This window comes from Emys orbicularis, chromosome 1 (genome assembly GCF_028017835.1).
Source record: "Emys orbicularis isolate rEmyOrb1 chromosome 1, rEmyOrb1.hap1, whole genome shotgun sequence".
NCBI classification, from domain to species: domain Eukaryota; kingdom Metazoa; phylum Chordata; order Testudines; family Emydidae; genus Emys; species Emys orbicularis.
In genome coordinates, this window is record NC_088683.1 from 313,919,568 (window position 1) to 313,942,189 (window position 22,622).

Here is a 22,622-nt window from a genome sequence, read left to right on the forward strand (position 1 = left end):
ATGACTATCAACTTCACCTTTCTTACATTTGTTATATCTGTTTATTATTTTTGTATAGCTACTTTCACTTCTCCACTAAATCAGGTTGGTGTTTGAACCAGTTTGGCCTTTTTTCTCACTTGTGGAATGTGTCTTTTTTGGCACCTAGTAAAATGTTCTTAAATAATTCCCAATACCCATTTACATTTTTCTGTTTAAAGTCTTCCTCTCAACTGATTTGGCTTGTAACTATTTTCAACTTTGTGAAATTGGCCCTTTTAAAGTACCAAGTATATACCAACTGTTACTTGTATGGACTTTATTCTGTTTGCACATAAATTGTGATAAAGTTATGATCACTTGTACTTAAGCTACCACTAGTTTTTAGTTCTGTGATCAGTTCCTGAATGTCAAGGTGATGTCTAATATAGAATGCCCCGGTGTTGAATTTAACACTTCTTGAGTAAAGAAATTGCCATCTGAAATATTTAGAAATTCTGAGGACGTTTTAGTAGTTGAAGCGTGAGACCTCCGGTGTAAGTTGCTCAGATTGAAGTCCCCCAGGATAGTGCATTTTCCCCTCACATTGTAGATAGGAGCGTAAGGAGATGGTCGTCCTGTTCTCTGGTGTGATTTGGTGGTCTGTAGCAGACACGGAGTAGTACCCATCTTGTTTTTTATCTCTCAGTACATTGATCAAGATGGTTTTCTTCTGTCAGTGACACAGAAACAGGTAATGCCATTTTTGACATAGAGTGCCTTCCTCCATCCCTTTTGCCAACTCGATCCTTCCTAAATTGGTTTTATCCATCAATTTTTTTTTTTTTAACATTCCAATAGTGCAAATCTATCCACTAGGTTTCAGCAATCCCAACTAGATTGAATTTTTGCATATAGATGAACAATTCCAATTCCTTTTGTTTATTATCCTGGGTGTATAGGCAATTAAAAATAATTTCTTTTCTTCACATTCCTTGGTGCATTGATTGATTAACTTTGTTCTCAACATCTTGATAGTCTGTTAAATGACTGCTCATTAGTTTCCGCTTTTCACCCTCTACTTTTTTGTTATTTTAATACCCTTCTGACTACTCTAGCCAGCCATTCCCCTAGAAAATTGGTTCCCCTGCTGTGGAGATGGAAGCCATCCAAACTATACAGCCCCTTTTCCCCATAGAAGGTGAACCAGTGTTCCTCACGTTAAATCCCTCTATCGCCAAGCACAGGATCTGTAGCTATGGTCTTTGAAACTCCCCTGTTTGCTGCACATGTTTGCATTAATGTCTAGTGCTTTCTCTGAACATAGTATATGGCAGCATGAAATAAACTAAAAATATTTCAATTTGCAATTCAAAGAATGTTCATCATTGGATTTTCTCTTCAAGGAGTGCAGTAACTGGCATATGTTTGCTAAATTGAAATAATGTTTTTGTTAAATTTAGAAAATAATAGGTAAGTGGGATTTTATTTATTCTAAAAAAACAAGACTTGCATATTCCATGACTTCAGAATGTCAACGGATGTTTTGTGGAGATGTCTAGTTCTTTCATATAGTTTGTGCAATATAGGCTTATGAAAACAATTGGGAATAATTTGCCTTATTAAAACATGTAACTAAGCTTGCTACCTTTTCATACTGTGGAATTTTCATTGTTCTACTTGTCTTTTTGATGTCAGCAACGTTATTGCAGACATGAAGATTGGGAAACGCCGTCTCAACCGTGGTGTATCCAGGCCATCCAGTCAGATTTCATTTGATGACGATGATGGGCAAGGTGACATGTTTCAAAGAGGTATCCTGTCTGAATTTGCTGGAAGTAAAAGGTACTCTCTACTTGCCTGTTTTCTCTTTGTGCTCCTTCCCACAATAAAATATTGACCAGTTAAGTTTTTAAATTCTAGTAATAAAGAAACACCAACTATACTCCAAAACTTCAAAGCTCAAGAGTTCTCCATGAGTTTCTATATCTTCCACAAAAATGCTCTGATTCCACATTCCATATAGATGTAGAAATACAGGATACTGTAGGAGACAAAAGAAAATGTGTTTCTAACACTATTTTATAAGTAGTTTTTTTCCAAACATAGCATTAAAGTAGATTAGTGTAAGAACATAGTTAATTGTAATAAGCTGATCAAAGTAAATGCAGTTTTTTTAGTATTAAACCTGATTGTTGCAAATGTTTGCTAGTATATAATCTACTTTTTGACTTCACTGTTTGAGTGTTTTTTGAATGTATCACTTATGCACAATATTTTTACATCTCATTCTCTATCATGTTAGGGGGGTGGGGAAAAAGCTTTAAAGTGCTACTGTCATTTGAAGGAAAAATTAGGAAAATGGTCTGTGTAAAAATATTTCACCAGTTGAGTTTTTTTTCTTCTTCTTTTTGCTAAGGAAAATAGGAACTTTGCACCTGAGTCATTTCTTGAGTTTACTGTCGCCTCAGGCATCAAAATTGGCTACCATGGAACTAATGATTTAAAATGGTGACTTGAGAATTCTCCCTGAAAATGGCAACACCTTTTGCTATTTTTTTTTTAATTAACCCAGGCTATTTTTACTCAGTTAAGAGAGCACCCTTACTTTGTTATACTGTAATTAGCTGGTGTCTCATCCGGTATTCTGTCCCTAAAACACACAGTCTATGTGGCATCCTCACAGTCACTTGTCTTAGGATATTCTCCCCACATTTCTATTCCGAATAAGATTATTTCCTTTTAAAATTAACTAAATCTGACTTTAAGTGGAGTTAGTGGGTTAGAAGTTGAGAGAACCATGTTTATTGGCATATATGTGGGAAATTTGGAAGGCAGGATTTGCATAACTGAGAAATAAACATTCCTGGGTCAGTAGCTGTACAATATCCTTGCATTCCTTGGCTGAAACGGATTTATTTCAGTATATCAGAAAATTATGATTTTAAGTGAGGAACAAATGGGAGCATATGAATTCTTAAGCTATGTAGATCATACTGTAAAAACCAAAAGGAGCAATATTCACAGTTATATCATCAGAAAACATCTGTAGATGCTGAAATGTTTCTAAGTAATATGATTTTTTCTGATTTTGGAAATTGTCTTATGTAGGAGTTAGAAAAGTATCTTGAAGGCAGAGTTCCACATAGTTGGGAACAGTACATAATGGCTCCACTTTTCAACCCCCAAAATGCAGCAAGTCATGGAGAGGGGATAGACAAGGCTGAGACTGGAGAACAGGGAACTGAACAAGGGAAGAGAATGAGCCCTCATTGACTTGTACGGAAACTTTTGTCCCAAGGTTTTCAGTGTTCTTGGGGAGCTGTAAATGATGCCAATGTAAGGAGCAGAATAACTAAATGCATTGTGAATTTTGAAATGGTTCAGTAGCCTGTTACCTTTAGGCTGAGGATATTAATTCATCCTAGGCTGGTAGAGACTGAAAGTCATTTCAGTAGGACAGTGATGGTACTTGAGTGGATCTCAATAGTATTTGATTTTGTTTGTTTGGCAAAAATTGTTGCAACATGTAAATAAGTAATGTAAACTAAAAGCCACTTAGAATATAGACAATAAAAACAGCTGATATAGAATTGGTCAAACACCTTACAATATTTTAATAAAAGGCAAGTAAAATATGTTTTGCAATGCATTTGAAAAGATTCCCTTCCTGTCACCAATTATATGAGAGTTCTCTGACCCTCTTAGGTAATGAGGTTATGTTTAGTGTAAAAGTCTTGGTGTAGTTATATGAACTGTTCATTATGCAGATTTCAACTACCAGTCTCAAAGTTCAAATTTTCTCCTGTGGCTATAAAATTCTAATAGTCAAATATACCCTGTAATTAGTGTTCCTAGGGAAGGTTAGGAGAAAATGATGAAATGGTTAAATTGGGTTGGCAGATCTCAACAAAATGGGTGATGCTGCTTTATAGTAATTTGAACTAGTAACTTTATACGCAAGTGTTTTGTTCCAAATCCTGCCTACATCTGCTACTAACATTATTGGAAGTTATGAACGGATAGGAAAATGTAATCCCAAATCTGTTTAAATTCCACATTCTTCTGAGACTGTGTAATTATATTAGTCTCTTTCTGAAATAGATCCAGGGTAGCTACGTTAGTAATATGTAATATGACAAGATCAGGTTTGCCATAGTAGTTGTGGCCTTCAGAAATCTGCTGGAAAGCAGAGAGATGAAATTTAAGGGCAGGAAAGGCAAGTGTTGCTTGGGCAACAATGAATATGTAATAACACAAACGAAGAACACTAGAATTTCATTAGAAATGTACCCAAACAGGAAAGGTTAAATGATTAAAGGAATTATTTGTTCTAAATTACAATAAACTTATTTTCTTGTTTATTTTGTATTTATCTGAAAATTCACTTTGACTGGTTGAGGGGAGAAGACCAGCTGTTTGAGTTTTTAATTTATAATCCAAATATTAGTTTGTCTGCTCTTATTAAAGATATGTTTGCTTGTTGAATATCTTTCTTTTTTGAATAAAGAATCCTATTAAGTGTGAAGCTGATGTTTTGCGAAAAAAAGATCCAAATATATTTTACTATCCAGAAGAGAGCCCCGAAATGACAGACTGTTTAGACTATAGCTTATCACAACAGTTTGAGTGTTAGTCATGTGGCAGAGAGGAAAGGGCGGATACATAATCTTCCAAAAAGGCTGTTTACTTCATAAATCAGGGCTAGTTTGGTTTAGCTGTTGTCTTTTTTCCCCCTGAATTGTGAAATATTTTGTGTAGTAGAACAAAAGCATAAAAAAACCCCAAGAAATGCACTTTCTAAGAACTATCTGTTACTAAAGTACCATGGACTGATAGCATTTGACTTTATTAAGGTTTCTAAATATATAAATAGGAATAAATCAAATTAAAATAATGGCAATTATGCTAATTACCTCACTAGAAAGTGTGTTGGGAACCTGGCTCCAGTGCTTCATTAATTGCATTATAGAGCAGTAACTCAAATGCAATGATTTGATGATTTGTCTTTTGGTTACCAAGTCTAAAGACTTAGTATAATGGTAAATATGTTGGTATTTTTTGTTTCCAGGAGATGGTTGACTTTCGCTCTAGAGTTTAATGAGCATATTCTGTGTTTTGTAAACCTAATTTTAAACTGGCTGTGTTGTGAAATATCAAATATCATTTGTCTTCTTTGTTTATAGAAGAGGGCTTCACCTGGGAAGGAGGCTTAACATTTTCCCTGTTTCTCCCATTGTTACAGAAGGGACACCTGAAGCAGGTTAGTGGAAAAGCAACAAAAAAAACCCAAATGGAGGAAATTCTTCAAAAAATAGAGAAGTTCGCTCTGTCATGGAAGAGAGAGGTTGGCTGCTAGCTTGCTGGTTTCAAACCTGGTCATAAATTGATGTGTGGTCTAAATCTGGTCATTGGTAGGCAAGACTTCTACACAGTGTTATGGAATAATAGTTTTTGATCCTGTATCAATCAGGACTAATGTACACTAACAGTTATGTGGTAAAGCTGACCTGTTGCCACTGTTGTCGGTGTTTCTTCCATGAGCACTAAAATTCCCCTGAATTTTCTCAGTAGAAAATGTATACTTGGTTTACCCTAGTTCTTAGTGGGCATTTGTCCGTATTGCAAAACCATTGCACTAGATCTTGCTCTGAAGAGGCTTGAGACTACAGTCACAGGGGAAATTGGATAGGATTGAAGTGTACTGTCAAAACTCTGAGAACCTTACTGTGACTTCCTGGATAAACTATGCCTAGTTTTACCTGGTGTAGATAATCCCTCACTTGCATGAACTTCAGACACATACAGAAATCTTATTTAAACAGCTATGCAGGGTCAGGCCTGACTGGTGCATGGATGGGATACCCTTCAAAAAATGAAAGCCAGAGTGGGTGTATGATTTAGGGGTTAAAGCTGATGACTGGCTTTCCCCACTGTCATACTATGTGACTATGGTCAAATCACTTAAGTTGTCTCTAAATTTCTCTTTCTGTAAATGGGTACAGTAATGCCTTGTAGGCAATGAATCAGAATTCACTGATTTTTATAAAATACTCTGAATTCCTTTGGGAAAAAAGGCACTGTTGCATTGCAAAGTGTTATAATAAAGTGTAAAACTAGAGGCTGCAGAAATAGTGTTGGTGATTCAGTAGATGGCATTCTTCTCTGCGGATTAGTAAAGAGCCCATTTCAGGGTTAGTGGTTTTGTTTTTAGGTTTTTTTTTTAAGACGAGGAGTTTTAGTTCAACTGCTTTGGCCAGCGTCTAGTTTGGGTAATTTTGTCTCCATTAATTTCTCCCTGCAGTTTCAATTGTGTAGCTTATTTATTTCCTGTACTAAAATGTCACATAGTGCCGTTTCATAGATTCTAAGGCCAAAAGGGACCATTGTGATCATCTAATCTGATCTCATGTATATTACAGTCCATACATAGAACTGCCCCAAAATAATTCATAGATATTTTAGAAAAACATCCAATCTTGATTTAAAAATAGTCAGTGATGGTGAATCCACCATGACCCAGGGTAAACTGTTCTAATGGTTAATTACTCTAACCGTTAACAATTTACACCTTATTTTCAGTCTGAATTTGTCCAGTTTCAATTTCCAGTCATTGGATCATGTTATACCTTTCTCTGCTAGATTGAAGAGCCCATTATTAAATATTTGTTCCCCACGTAGATACTTAGTCACTCCTTCACCTTCTGTTTGTTCAGTTGAACAGACTGAACTCTTTGAGTCTATCACTAGAAGGCATGTTGTCTAATCCTTTAATCCTTCTTGTGACTATTCTCTGAACCCTCTCCAATTTATCAACGTTCTTCTTGAATTGTGGACACCAATATTCGAGCAGCAGTTGCACCCGTGTCCAATACAGAGGTAAAATAACCTCTCTGATTCTACTGTATATGCACCCCAGAATTGCATTAGCTCTTTTTGGCCCCAACGTCACACTAGAAGCTTATGTTCAGCTGATTATCCACCAGGATCCCAAAATCTTTTTCAGACATAGGACTTCCCAGGAGAGTGTTCCATATTGTCAAGCAGATGCTGATTTTACTGAATGCAGTCACCTCTGGGATGGAATGTGAGCACTGTTTAACAGAATACTGCAATTATCTCCTTTAGGAATCAAATTAGTATATATGTAAGATTATTAGGTTTTTAAAAATCAGCCTATTTTTACTATATTGCACATTCTGATTTTCTATATATACTTTTAAATTACCCTTCCAAAAATACAGATTCAGATGGCTAAATTTTGGATTGAATCAAGCATGGTCAGGCATAATGACTGGTGTTTATAGTTGTTTTTATAAGTATTGAACTTATAACTTTGAACTAGCTTGTACACAGCCCTATAAAAAGCAGAACTGCAAATGTTATTGATACTATTTAAAGACCCACATACTATTTATGTATACCCTAATTTATAAATAGACCGTAGCACAAGTAAAACTTGAAGAAAGCAAGTGAACTTTATGGGATTTGCCTTAAGATATCAACAAGGATGCCTCTTTCAGTTTTTAACAGCATTTCCTGGTCTAATTCCCAGTAGCATTGAGGAAAGCTACAATAAATTTCAAGCCAGAAGCCATATTACACAACTGTTCTGACTAAAAGTCTCATTGCAAAACAGTTTTTTCCTTAATAGCAGGAAATACCAATAAGATATTTGATTCCTTAAGTTATTTCCCCTTGTTTTCTTGTTAGTTCATATTAGTGCAGATATTGAACTAAAATGTTGTTTAAACCCACTATGAATGCAAGTTCCTTGTTTTGTGTTGAATATTTATTTTGAAATCCTGAGTATTAAGTGGAAAATCAAGGGAAAACTGTTTAAAGGCTGTTAAATCTATAGAGAAAGGAGCATTTTACACTATGCTGTTTTCTGTTCCATAAAGGTAAACGTAAGGTTGTTTTGCATCCAGCAGACACACCATGCTTGTAAACTTAAACTCTGGGCCGTCCTTTTAAAGAAGATTGATTAGTAGAAAATTATCAGAATATAATACTTAAAGGATAAAGTAGAAGCAATGATTCCTTTATAATTAATGTTGTAACTTGATTTCCATTACATCTTTTTTTGGGTATCCTTCTAACATCTCCAAACGAAACCCATTTTCATGTAAATATTCTAACTGATGGGTATGGCTGAGGCAGAATTTTTCTGCCAAGTATGAATTAATTTGAACAAGGGTTTTCTAATTTACCACCCTCAAAATAGAAATGTTCTCCAGAGTGAAAAAGTCTGTGTGAGTCTGCCATTTTTGTAGCAAAGGAAAGAAAGAGAGAACTTAGTTTACTGGATTCAACTAGTTGATGTGGTCCACAAGACCAAAGATTAGTTCATTAGTTTTAAACTACTAACATTTGAAATAATAAATGTCAGAATGGCTGTGACCCATAAACTATGTGACTTCTGAAGACTTAAGCTTTCATTTTAGGAAACTCCAGCTTTCTTTCTTGCAAAGACAAACATAAAAATGTAAACCCATCGCAAGGGAGGCTTTTCAATGGAAAGGGATAAATTTTCCACTTAAACCCAAAGCTAATTAGACAAACCATTATTAAATTGGGACACATTTTTTTAAAAAGAAGTCTTCACAGTTAAAAATTATTGTAAGGCAGTTTTGCCTGATCTCTGCTTCCAAATACCATGCATCGTCTCGCTCTTATGTAGTGGACCTTCATCTGTTGTAGATGGGCAATGGCTTGTTTTGTGTGCCTGAGAATGAAAAGAAATTAAGCAGGAAGGAATGTGTCAATGAGTGTAAACGCTGGGTGAGATGAGCACTGAATTGGCCTGCTGCAGGTTATGTAAATGTTAGACATGAAGCCAAGAGATGACTAAATGAATAGGACTCATAACATATAATGCTTTGGCCAAATTCCAAGGATGATGGTGGGTTGGGTGAGCTATCGAGGGAATACTAGAATATTTTAGAAAGGATTGTTTAATGGAAAAGATGAATGGAGGGGTTTTTTTTAAGCACTTATGAAAGCAAAGTAAACTGTCTGAAGAAGTAACTGCCTCAAAATCTTTTAAGAGAGTGCTTGAGAAAATGCAAAATTAATATTTTTTATATATAATCTATAAAAATTTGCATATAGTATTTAATATAATATATATAAAATGTGTGTGTTAAATACTATATGCAAATATATATATTAAATACTATTTTACAGCACTTCACAGTTGAGGTAGAAAGACGTGGGCCTAATTTTTCAAAAGTGACCAGTGATTTTGGCTGTCTCCTTTTTTGGGTGTCCAGCATGAGACATCTGAAAGAGTCAGACCCCTTTAAATCATGTCAAATTGGACACCCAAAAACTCTAGTCGCTTCTGAAAATTTAGGCCATAGTCCCGGTCTCAAAGAGTTTGCAATGTAATCTTAGATAGCGTGATGCGATGACTGACTGGGGGATGACAAACACGGAGGGGACAGGGTGTGGGAGGATGAGCATTATAGTGATATAAGTTACCCAGATCAGTCATGTGCATGTCCTTGAGTATAGTTCATATTTTTTTTATCATTTAATATTAATGATGACAGTCTCATTTATTGTGGGCATAATGAAAGATGTGAGTTTTGAGATTATTTAAGGTATATTCCATGAAAGAGGACCCCATTTATCTCACTATCTTAAATGTTAAGTCAGGATTTCTCAGTCTTGTATGCTAGATTATTGACTCTGGCATCCAAAAATCTCAACTGGCAGAAAAGCTGGGCCACCAAACAAGATGGGCAAGGTTCATAGTAAACAATTGGGAACATTTGCAGATGTGGGCTGCCTTGCTGAATGAGAGCATAATCATGAAATACCAGGAAATCCCTTAGAGTAAACAAGGTCCTCTTGTCTTTAATAAAGAGTACATAGACCAAGTTCAGAATTTGATGAGTTAAATATAAAAACTTGTGACTAACAAAAAGCAGCCAAAAAGTGTCAAAAACAGAAACTGTCACACAATGGAAAAAGTTAATTCCTATTCTTAATGTTTGGGAAAGGGGTTGAAATAATTTAGCTGCAATTTTGACAGATCAGTAGGTTAGTTTAATAGTCCTTTGAGGATTCAGTGGGCTTTCATTGCAAAAACACAACATGAAATATGGTATTAATAGCTACAACTTAAAATATGTATGTGTGAAAGGACCAGCCTTCATTAAGTTTGATAATCTTAAACAAAATATGCATAAGTCAATAATTCTCTGGCAAACTGACAGGTCTGGGCTATTTTTTTTCTTATTTAGAGTCTTCACCTACACTCTGGGATCTGGAATTTGCTAATCAGATTGCAGCAGTAAATCAAAAGCCACCTCGGAATGGTTTTGAAGAGATGATCCAGTGGACAAAAGAGGGAAAACTGTGGGAGTTCCCTATTAATAATGAAGCGGGTAAGTGTACTGTAGCTTTTGTGGTCTCTTTATATTTGTAGAGAATGAGAGCACCAACACCAATGCTTCAGAGTTTTAATAATGTATTTCAGGTATGCCTACACATACAATAGTTTACTAATGCTTTTGCTCAAGTAAGCAACTTTAAGCTGTCCTAAATTAGTGAAGCCTCAGATGAAGACATCCTGGAAATTTTGCTATTAGATCCTAATCAAAACTTTAAGGAAAACAGTTTAAATATTAAAATGAGTTGGGGAAGAAGCATGATGAAGTTGTGATCACTGAACAGGTCTAGAGCTGTGGCTTGAAATTGCTTAAATCCAACCAAGCTCGCTGGTTCTCAGTAGGGTTTTGTAGCTAGAGAGTTTCTGCTACTTCTATAGACACTCTAAAGCTAACAAACCAAATATAAAAAGGAAACTAACCCCCACAAATCATTTACATTTTGATATAGTTTAAATGCTTTCATTGGAGTTTACCCCAGATCCAACCCCCAAGAGGTCACCCAGCTACATAACATACTACCTCTTACTATGGCATTTGGCTTACAGATTGATATAATAAGCCATAAAGCCAGTGTCTTTATTAAGATCATGGTTTTTAGTGTCTAGTGAAGTTATGGATATCTCCACTGCTACGATGTTCATCACCTCCCTCAACACAGCTTTCAAGATCCAGGGATCCTACACATGCCTAACATATGTGGTGTACATCATCCAATGCACTTACATAGGAAAATATTAAGACAAAAACACCCTATCACCTGTGGGTGAACACTTTTCACAAAGTGATCACTCTATATCTCACCTCTCAGTCCTCATCCTCAAAGGAGACATTAAAAACCGTGGTCTTAATAAAGCACTGGATTTATGGCTTGTTACAACAATCTGTATCCCACTAACTCCCCTTCTTCTCCTATTACTACAGGGGTATTAACTCGCTACTTCATCTTGAATGGTCCCTTTGAATATGTACTAAATACTTACACTAAACTATCTGTTCAGTCTTGTATTTAGCTGTGACACACTCAGTGCCTTTCCCAGACCTGAGGAAGAGCTCTGTGGCGCTCAAAAAGCTTGTCTCTCTCACCAAGATATATTGCCTCACCCACCTTGTCACTCTAATATCCTGGAACCGACATGGCTACAGCAACACTGCATACAACAATTTACTGAATATTACAGTCAGAGTGTTCCCTTAGGCCTGTCGTTTCATAAGCAAAATCAAAGTCACAACATTGAGCCGCTCCAGCTGTCTTACTGGCTGGACATACATTATACAGTACATAAGTAACCCCCTCCTTTTTTATAGAAGTATCTATATGTGAAGTTAAAGAACATCATGGATGGAAGAGGAAATGCAGATATACAGAAAGTGTGTGAACATTCTTTAGATAGGGTTTTAATAACTGTGGAAAGTTTGGCAGTGGTCTTAAATCATTAAACACATAACAGGTTGGTTTCTGGAGGCGATACTCCTTGAAAATCTGCCATTCTGTATAAAGTTGTAAATTGCATAATGTGGTTGAGCTGTTTCTTAATGTTCTCATCCTGTTTTGGTGGTTTCTTAGAATTTAATCACTGCTTCCATGAGAATCGATCTGTTCTGTTGTGCACTAGTCCAAATATATACTAGTCGTGTTTTTGCAATCTTATAATCACTGTGGGCAATGGCATTTCTGGTGTTGTAATGTGGCGGGAACCCTGCTGTCTGGGGGTAGTGAATTAGCCAGAAGTCTTCACGTATAGTTAAGCAAGAATCTTTATTGATTTGTCCACAAAAATTAGTCATGTGGAAAATGCCAACAGAGAGCTCCAAAATTTATCACAGCTCAGGTTGCAAAAATCAGGCCAATAAATTCCATCCTATCAAAGCCCCAACTCTGTTTACAGGTCATTAATCACATCAGGTACATCAAAGTGAAATAGAAGGCTTGGGGAAACTCATTAAGTTGTACCAAATTTGTTGTAATTCTAACAGCCTTACAGAAAAGTGGCACTCATTACCAGTTCTAATTCTAGATTTTGTATCCCTGTCTCTTCAATAGCAGCACCTTCCATTACCTAGTTCTGTACCAAGAAATAGAGGTTTCCTTTTATATACCATAAGCCTGTGGTTATACATTTTAATTTTGCTTAGGACTGTATCTGTTGTGAGAACAGATGTTTAACTTGGAGCACTATAAAGGTATCCCAGTTCTTAAACTTTTAAATAAAATATAGATAGGAAAGAAAATATATGCAATTACTTTTTCCGACATCCTTCTCAAGCATCCATGTCCCTTTTTAAAATGGCTTGAGCTGTACGTCCATGCCTTGATCACATGACTTCTGAATAACTCACTGGGTAAATAGGACAAAACACATCTTGGTTCTCTCCCATATACAAGTGCCTCATTTTGAAGAACCAATACTTCTGGATCATTGGTGCTTCAAGGGTTGCCACTGTTGTAGTGATAGGGTTAAAGGAAATCTTTGCAAACATGTAATTGCATCTGGCAGCTTCTATATGCAAAAGTTCCACCAGTCATATGTTAGCTGTTTCAGTAATTCTCTTAAATGGTTTTGGCTCAACTAAATGCCAAACTGTGAAGCTATCACATATTTCTTCTACTTCCTTCCTAAATTGCAAGTGTTCATGTTTTGGGGTTAGGAAGGAGCACTACTACTAGAGAGAAATAGAAATTATTTAATTAAAAAAAAGGCAGAAAAGGGCAAAAAATGTTGGCCAGCATTTTTAAGATCTGAAAAACTTATTTGCCCGTTTCCAAAACTCTGATCAGGTTTAATATCTATACTTGGAACTAGTGACTATATAACCCTACCAAAAGTACCCTTAAACTTCTGTGGAAAGCTACTCATTTAGTGTATAGAACACAGAGGACTTACAACGAGAACATTTTATTTTGTGTTTATATAGCGCTTAGCACAATGGGGTCCTCGCCCATGACTAGGGCTCATAGACACTACAATAATACAAATACATAATAAAAATAATAATAGTCACTGCCTCCCTATTAAACTGTTGCATTGTTCAGATTCTTTTAATAGCAAATCAGTCAATTTCTCTCAGACTTTTATGACCAACAGATTACAGGAATATTTTAAGGGGGACCCTAGAATCACGAACAATAACTATCAGGATTTCCTGATTCAGGAAACCACAAAATATTGGGGGAGAAAAGGGGAATTGGAACCCATTGTTGTGATAATTGGAGGATTCCTAGTATTCACAAAGTGGATTTAAGTTTCCAAGCCCAGCGGAAATATGCCTTTTAAAGCCAATATGATCAGTGAAGAAAATGTTAGCTTCTGGGAAGAGGGAAACATCTGGTTTCTTTTTCAAGGACAAGGGAGATAAAGGTGATGGGTAGCTGGTATTGATAAACACTGCACATATTACTGATGATGCAGTGTGAGAATATAAACATCCTTTTCCAGCTTCTTCAGGAATGGCAGTGTCTGAAGGAAAAACAGAAAAGAAACCATGGTAACTTTGCGAGTATGGTGTACAAGTTGAGAGATACTTCCATGCTACAGTGCTGGGCTGCTGGAGGTTTGGAAGAAGCTGACATGCCATTAATCCTTGCACTAATATGTCTGTCTCTATTATCTCACTTTCATTTTGATGATTAAGGTTATTGCCAAATGTGTCACATCCTGGTTAGTATTAAAATAATTTTGCATCCATTCCTGTGTTTTATTACCTGGAAGTATTTACCTGCAATATAGTCAGTCCTTTCCGATAATGCAGAGAGTTTTCTTTACTACAAATATAAGAGAGAATGAATGTAAGCCTACAAATAGTAGTACAAATTCCAGTCTTCAATATTATGTTCTACTAAGATGGCATGCACCAAACTAATGTGCTAATGTACAGAGATGTTTTTTCATCATAGGTCACTCTAGTTCAAAGGGTTAGGTGTATTGGAATCACTTAAATACTTTTAAATGATCTCTTCTAGTGTGGGAAACTGTAGTGCTTATTCACAGCTATGTGAAGGACTAATAACTCTCATAAGATATAACTCCACAAATAACTCTGCCAGTATCTCTGTTATTACAGTACTGGTCATTGGCATAAACATTTTGGGCTTAATTTTGTCAAATTGTTGGGTTTGGAATGTAGGCAAATATCTACTAGATCTTTAACTTAAGACCAATGGACTTGACTTCACTTTTTGTTTGTTTTTTGAACTATCTTGTTCATCTATAAACAAACATTTTACTGTTCTGTAGTCTTTACAAATGTATAGTTAATTTTATACCTTATCAAATAATTGCATTAATTAGTGACAGGTTTTTTTATCAACTGAAGGGGGGGAAAATCTCCGTGCAGTCACAGACCCCAGTCTGTCTTGATTTCTGGATTGGTAATATGGCCAAATCTCATGGTATTTCTGAGACAACCCCTTTTTTTCTATACATATTTGAGTTTGTAGACCTCAAGATCTTAGTTTGATTTGTGTGTCCTTTGAACACTAGTGTCAAAATTACAGAGCAGAAACCAGTGAAATCCACTGGAAAGAGGACTGAAATCACTACTTGATTGATCTGAGGCATTTTTGGTGAAAGGTCTGTAACAAACCACTATGCCACCTAGCTGTGAGATGGAGTGCTTTTTAATGTAATATTTTTGCATTCATCACTGCTAAAGATAACATCTGACAAAACTTGCAAAATCTTACAATTGTGTGTACCTCGATCTATTCGTATTTTTATGATGACAAAAGTCTGGAAAGGGTTAAAAAAAGTGTTTAAAAACATTCCCTGTTTCAAATTTAATAGTAAAATACCTAAAATTGTGAAATATAATGAACATATAAGCATGGAACTCATTCAAATAACAAATACTTTCAAAGGTAGGCTTGTTCAGTTTGTACAACCTTGTTTTTTTTTCTTTAAACCATTTTGCAAAGTTATGCAACCAGTATATTTCTTATTACAAGTAAAAACTCAATTCAGTCTTTAAAAAATATTGCTAGCAGCCCAGCTTTCATAGCCCATAACAAACCAGAGTTTGCATGTAATGGAAGAAAACAGGGTTTTTTGGTAAGAAAATGGATTTCAGAGTCAGGTTTCAATGGCATTACCAAATATGAAATATAGGTAAAAATTGCCCTCTTAAAGAGAAACATAAAATGAAAATAAAGAGTTGTGGATGTTGGCATGACATCTTGTGCACTGAAATCTTTCCTATTTGGGGAGAACAGGGGTCAAAGTGTGTGTTGTTGGACCTCACCACAGTCCCCATCCATTCCACTGCAGTTTATTTTTTGGGGGGGGTTCAGCACTGAACTATTAATTCTACCAACTAGAAGGAGTTTACATGCAAGACTTAGTGAACACACACAAGACAAACTGAAATTATGATGATATAACCGTGTTTTGCAATTCACCTTGTAGGTATTGAAGATGATGTTGAATTTCATGAACATATCTTTCTGGATAAATACCTAGAAGACTTTACCAAGCAAGGACCTATTCGCCACTTCATGGAACTAGTGACCTGCGGGCTTTCCAAGAACCCATATCTAAGTGTTAAACAAAAAGCTGAGCATATTGAATGGTTCCAGAATTACTTCCAGGAAAAAGAGGAACTTCTTAAGGAGATTGATGATCATAAGAAAGAAACAGACCTTAGTCTTGAAAGGAAGAGTCTATCAGAGTAACAAGTGGTCACTTTAAAAAAACCCATTGTGTCAATGCATAGTAAAACATTATAAACACCTGATTTGAAAGATGTAATTGTATGAACTTTTTTAAAAAAAGCTAAAATTTGCCACTCTTCTGTTAATTTGTATACACAAAATGGAGGGAATGGTCTGCAACTCATAGACTGTACATAGCAAAAATGTCATTAATTCTGCAGTACAGAGTCCCTGATTGACCATTTAATTCATTTTAAGCCTAACCAAAATAACCAGTAAGTAGATTTCTCAGAATGGTCTTTATTTTACTGGTTTCTGTTGAATGCATTTTGGAATTTGATACGGTCACAGAATCTAGAGATGAAAAAAGGCCAGTAATGTCGTCGATTCCACCCCCCCGCCAAATCAGGATTGTTCCCTGTTGCATATTAATATTTTGTGTGGTTTATTTTTAAATATGCTAATTGCTGGTGGGTGATTCCACTGTTTCCCTTGAGAGACTGTGTTCTATGGCCTAATCTGGTTTACCATTAAGAAGTGGTTTTATTTTTTTTTAACCTTCTTTCCTCTCCAGAATTCCCTCCCTTCTGCTCTCTGCAGCACTTTATTATATTAAAATATTTTACATACATAATGGTAATGTACATATGGTATATTGTCAAACAGCCTCTCCTGCACTCTGCCCTTTATCGCACAGTTACTTCTAACATCCCAAACCTGAGCAGCTTCAAACACCTGTCATTGGGGGGGAAAAAAATAATAAAAAAATCAGCCTGCCACAAAAATGCCCTGGAACATGTAATTTAATCCCCACAATCAAACTGGATCAGAGCAGGCAATATTCAATCCTACTCCAGTATCTGGATTAAGTTCTGTTTATCTCCTGCCCTGCAGGGTTAGAAATGGGAGGTTCAGATCTTATCAAGAGGTACAGAGTTCTATTACTTTCTTGTTTTATAACCTTGTCTTCTGCGCTGTTGTACTATATTCTGTGGTGCTCAGATGTTCATGAATTAAGTTCCATGTTTTCTCTTAGATGATTCATGTTTGCACAGTGCTCCAAATCTGTTAAGCATGTTTTATGCATTTCTTGCCTTTCATATGGCCCTCTATTATCCTTTATTCTGCCTTTAACACGGGCTCTATTTGATGCTCTCTAGGCTACATTTGTCTGCTTTTCTAGCATATTTACAGTCTGATAGACTGTGCACTCTCTTGTGCCTCTCCCCCACATCACTGTAGGAGCTGTTGGCACTGGAGGTCCTAACTTGTTCTCCATATAGTCTGTTGGCTAGTATTTCAGGTACTTATTACTCCTGAAAGCCATGATACAGGAAGCAATAAATCAATAAATAAAGCAATACATTAGAAGCAAGAGGAAGACCAAAGACAGGGTAGGCCCATTGCTCAGTGAAGAGGGGGAAACAGTAACAGGAAACTTGGAAATGGCAGAGATGCTTAATGACTTCTTTGTTTCGGTCTTCACCGAGAAGTCTGAAGGGGAATGCCTAACCTAGTGAATGCTAATGGGAAGGGGGTAGGTTTAGCAGATAAAATAAAAAAAGAACAAGTTAAACATCACTTAGAAAAGTTAGATGCCTGCAAGTCACCAGGGCCTGATGAAATGCATCCTAGAATACTCAAGGAGCTAATAGAGGAGTTATCTGAGCCTCTAGCTATTATCTTTGGAAAATCATGGGAAACGGGAGAGATTCCAGAAGACTGGAAAAGGGCAAATATAGTGCCCATCTATAAAAAGGGAAATAAAAACAACCCAGGAAACTACAGACCAGTTAGTTTAACTTCTGTGCCAGGGAAGATAATGGAGCAAGTAATTAAGGAAATCTGCAAACACTTGGAAGGTGGTAAGGTGATAGGGAACAGCCAGCATGGATTTGTAAAGAACAAATCGTGTCAAACCAATCTGATAGCTTTTTTTGATAGGATAACGAGCCTTGTGGATAAGGGAGAAGCTGTGGATGTGGTATACCTAGACTTTAGTAAGGCATTTGATACCGTCTCGCATGATATTCTTATCGATAAACTAGGCAAATACAATTTAGATGGGGCTACTATAAGGTGAGTGCATAACTGGCTGGATAACCGTACTCAGAGAGTTGTTATTAATAGTTCCCAATCCTGCTGGAAAGGCATAACGAGTGGGGTTCCGCAGGGGTCTGTTTTGGGACTGGCTCTGTTCAATATCTTCATTAACGACTTAGATATTGGCATAGAAAGTACGCTTATTAAGTTTGCAGATGATACCAAACTGGGAGGGATTGCAACTGCTTTGGAGGACAGGGTCATAATTCAAAATGATCTGGACAAATTGGAGAAATGGTCTGAGGTAAACAGGATGAAGTTTAACAAAGACAAATGCAAAGTGCTGCACTTAGGAAGGAACAATCAGTTTCACACATACAGAATGGGAAGAGACTGTCTAGGAAGGAGTACGGCAGAAAGGGATCTAGGGGTTATAGTTGACCACAAGCTAAATATGAGTCAACAGTGTGATGCTGTTGCAAAAAAAGCAAACATGATTCTGGGATGTATTAACAGGTGTGTTGTGAGCAAGACACGAGAAGTCATTCTTCCGCTCTACTCTGCGCTGGTTAGGCCTCAACTGGAGTATTGTGTCCAGTTCTGGGCACCGCATTTCAAGAAAGATGTGGAGAAATTGGAGAGGGTCCAGAGAAGAGCAACAAGAATGATTAAAGGTCTTGAGAACATGACCTATGAAGGAAGGCTGAAAGAATTGGGTTTATTTAGTTTGGAAAAGAGAAGACTGAGAGGGGACATGATAGCAGTTTTCAGGTATCTAAAAGGGTGTCATGAGGAGGAGGGAGAAAACTTGTTCACCTTAGCCTCTAAGGATAGAACAAGAAGCAATGGGCTTAAACTGCAGCAAGGGAGGTTTAGGTTGGACATTAGGAAAAAGTTCCTAACTGTCAGGGTGGTTAAACACTGGAATAAACTGCTTAGGGAGGTTGTGGAATCTCCATCTTTGGAGATATTTAAGAGTAGGTTAGATAAATGTCTATCAGGGATGGTCTAGACAGTATTTGGTCCTGCCATGAGGGCAGGGGACTGGACTCTATGACCTCTCGAGGTCCCTTCCAGTCCTAGAATCTATGAATCTATGAATATGCAATGGAGGCAAAACATCAGCTTTGTCATTGTGCAAATCAAATTACCTTGTGCCTAATCACTTTTTTGTTTGTTTTTACTCAGTCACAAAAGTGCAAATGAAAGAGTCTGATCACATCTGCCTTTGAAATCAGAATTTTATTTGACACCCTGTTATCTTGTAGGGTATAGGTAAGCCTGGTTTCTTTTTTTCTTACTCTTTCTGCATGCTGGCTCTTTTGAAGGGAAGTGGCTTTTAAATAGGAGTAGTGAGAGAAGTAAGGTTCAAGTTCTGCAGAAATCTTCAGAGACTTCCTACTCTTGCAGTGAGACCAAGCGGTAGCTGTAACAAAAGTATCTTTGGTGGTAGGTTTGTTTAATTTTCAGCTCAGTGCCCAGGTTTGTTTTAGGTTTACAACTACTGTACCTTGCAGACTTTCACCTAGCCAGTGATGCTTGGAGCTGTTCTATGAGAGAGGCCAAAAAGAAAACGTACTACTGCTTAAATAATTCATATTGGATTTTTTCCCAAAAACTTGACAAAGTGACTGCAGCTACAGTAGCTTTTATTTCACTTACACTGAAGACAGAAGAAATTATTTCTATCTTGACTTGCATTTTAATATGGAAGGCAGGAAATTTTCATCGTCAATTTTAATTCTGAGGGGTTAGATGGTTTAATTGTATATGAGAGTACTTAATCACCTGGTGTTATGTTATGGGAACTAGACAAATGTTATCTCTTAGAAAAGGTATAATAGGAGCTTAGCACTTTGAGGAACTCTCAATGGGAACTGCAGGGTTTCAGCACCTTTGAAAATCAAGCTGCGTCTGTTTAGGAAGTTTAAATACAGTTTTGTAGTCTAACTAGGAAACTAGGTTGGAAAATATTGGTCTAGGTATGCATGTAAGCCTGATTGGGAATGTTCAAAGCAAATCAGTATAGTGCCAGTGGTGATGCTTTTGAGTGTCTGTATGTGGAGCTACCCCTCGTACCCAATGGAGTGGTCAACATCGATGCTCCCAAATTCTTAACTTAGAGACATAAAAACTCTTTTGCAACTTAAAATACAGAGTCTGAAATGTTAGTCCTCATACTTGGATAAAACCACCTTTTTTATATTGACTTTATTGGTCCCATCACGGCAATAATCTTTACACAATGTATTAGTTTGCGGGTGTGACATAGTCATGACTTTTTCCAGTGATTAAATGGTGTACAGATATATTTCTGAATAGATTTCACAAGTCTATAGGCTCTATGTGGAAAGTAGAATACCATTCATTATTTACCATAGTGTTAAGTTTTCTTTTTTTAATGTATGAAGCGGAGGTCTTGTTAATGGATCACTAATGTTCTATCGTTTAGTCATCTCTAATGCTACCCTAAGAGTCCTGAACCATCTGGCACTTGTGCATCTGCCGATTCTATTTTGTGTGTAGACTGCACTTGTCACTTACGAAAACATTAGTAATGCAGCAAACTGACCTGGAGCAGTGACGGCAGTGATTTTGGTCGTCTAAAAATTCCAGGTTGAGATTCTTGCCTCCTGGGCTGCTGAAGATGGGACATGTAATGGAGGGGGACATACTTTAAAACCAGTGGGGATGGCTGTGCCATTGCAAAGCAATACATAGAGGGATAATGGTGTAAGCCACAGAGCAGGGTTGTAATTGTATTTTCCAAGTCAATCATTAATGGGCTCCATTAATGCCTACCTGGGGGATATTGAGGAATCTAGTAAAATGTGAAAAGCTCTGCTCAGCAATGGCATTTTCTGAAAATCCTCTGATTCTCTTCAGGCCTACACCAGATCAGCACAGAACACCAGACTTGGATAGCTTTCTTTCAAAAGTATTCTTCTTTACCCCAGCAAATACACCCAAACTCTGTCATTCTTTGGGAGTATCTTAGCAGAGTGTGGACTGTTTGATTAGACATTAATTGTAATCATTTGAATTATTACACTTCTATTTATAGTTTTGACTTTCTGCCTGAACTTTCACATTTCTAGATAATACCAGAAAAAAACAAATGTAACAGAAAAGCCGAAACATTCTGATCAGCAAGAGGAGAATCCTAAATCTGAGATCTCACATGCCTCCCTCTACTTCATCTTATAACTCCTCACATCTTTCCATTTGTTGCTTTCTCCACCCCACCCCACTTAGAATCTGACCATGTGCCTGCTTTGGCACTTCAGACATATCACGTTAAAGATTTCTTAGTAATGATTCCTAGTTATAATGAAAGGATTACAGAAAATGTGATAAAATTCCATGAATGGATTAACTATTTACTGTATCAGCATGGTAGACCAAGTGTGTGAATCGTGCCAGTGTTGTGCATTTATTTTAATTTCTTAAAGCTGGTGGTGGGAAGATGCCCTCTATTTTGAGAGCCTGTTTGATCTCCAGTTACAAAACTGATGGTTTACTTGAAACCAAACTTGAACAAATAATGATTTGTTCTATCGTGTGAGAAACCAGACACTTGATCTCCAAGCCGACACTAGCAGAGAACTTGAGCAATTCCTACACTGGGTTTTCAGGCACCAATGCAAACCCCCTAATGTAGGCACAGTTTATACAAAGTAGCAAAGAGTCCTGTGGCACCTTATAGACTAACAGACGTATAGGAGCATGAGCTTTCGTGGGTGAATACCCACTTCTTCAGATGCAAGAGAAAATTAGCATCTCCTAAGGGGTCAGGTGCGTCACCATCTCCCTAATAAAATATCCTTAGCTTAGATGCTCAGATACTACAATGATGAGCATGATAGAAGAACCTATATAGAACAGAATATCCTGCTGCACTGGAGTGGATTGTGTCTACTGCAGGGGCTTGCACCCATGCAACTATAAAGGTGGTTGTCCTGATGTAGGTAATGTCTTCATGCTGAATTCCCAACTGGCTTCTAAATAAGCATGGAAAAAGAAATGGCCTGTTGTACTCCTTCTGAACAATAGGAGGAGCTGAAATAATTGGGAAAACAGGAAAAAACGTTGAATGTTTTCTCAAACTGCAAACTTCTTTTGTTTTAAATCATGCAATTTCAGATGAAGGTGACATTAGTGGTGATCTGGAGTGCTATTGAAGTCTCTCTTGCTTCACTGATTGCAGAGATAATAGAGTCCCAATATGAAAATAGCTCTTCTTTTGGAGCTTGTTCCTTGATGATTAGAAACTTTAAAGTATCATGAAATTTGCAAATGTGGGATTGTGACATACTTCCAATGATGACTCCAAAGCAGAAAGTCCAGATTTATATAGTTTGATTATAATTATAATTTTAAAACTTCTTCCCTGACATCTTTCAGGCACAAAATGGTATTCAATATGAGATTTAAAGGCCTGATTTTTCATAGGTGCTGCAGCTCCCATTGACTTCAACTGGAATTGTGAGTCCTTAGCAGGCTGGAAGATTCTGTTGTGGGTGGGTCAGCTTTTGTGGCCTGCATCATGCGGGAGGTCAGACTAGATGATCATA

At 36.9% G+C, this 22,622-nt stretch overlaps 1 protein-coding gene across 1 annotated transcript in view; it reads left to right on the forward strand.

Moving 5' to 3' along the window:
* The window catches only part of MRPS31 (mitochondrial ribosomal protein S31), a 34,875-nt gene extending 18,584 nt beyond the window's left edge, over window positions 1–16,291 (forward strand). The window contains exons 4-7 of the mRNA XM_065408047.1: window positions 1,657–1,803; window positions 5,145–5,221; window positions 10,212–10,355; window positions 15,761–16,291. Of these exons, the coding sequence (XP_065264119.1) occupies window positions 1,657–1,803; window positions 5,145–5,221; window positions 10,212–10,355; window positions 15,761–16,026 (634 nt within the window). The 3' untranslated portion in view covers window positions 16,027–16,291. The remainder of the gene's footprint in view (window positions 1–1,656; window positions 1,804–5,144; window positions 5,222–10,211; window positions 10,356–15,760) is intronic.
* The last annotated feature ends 6,331 nt before the right edge of the window (window positions 16,292–22,622 follow it).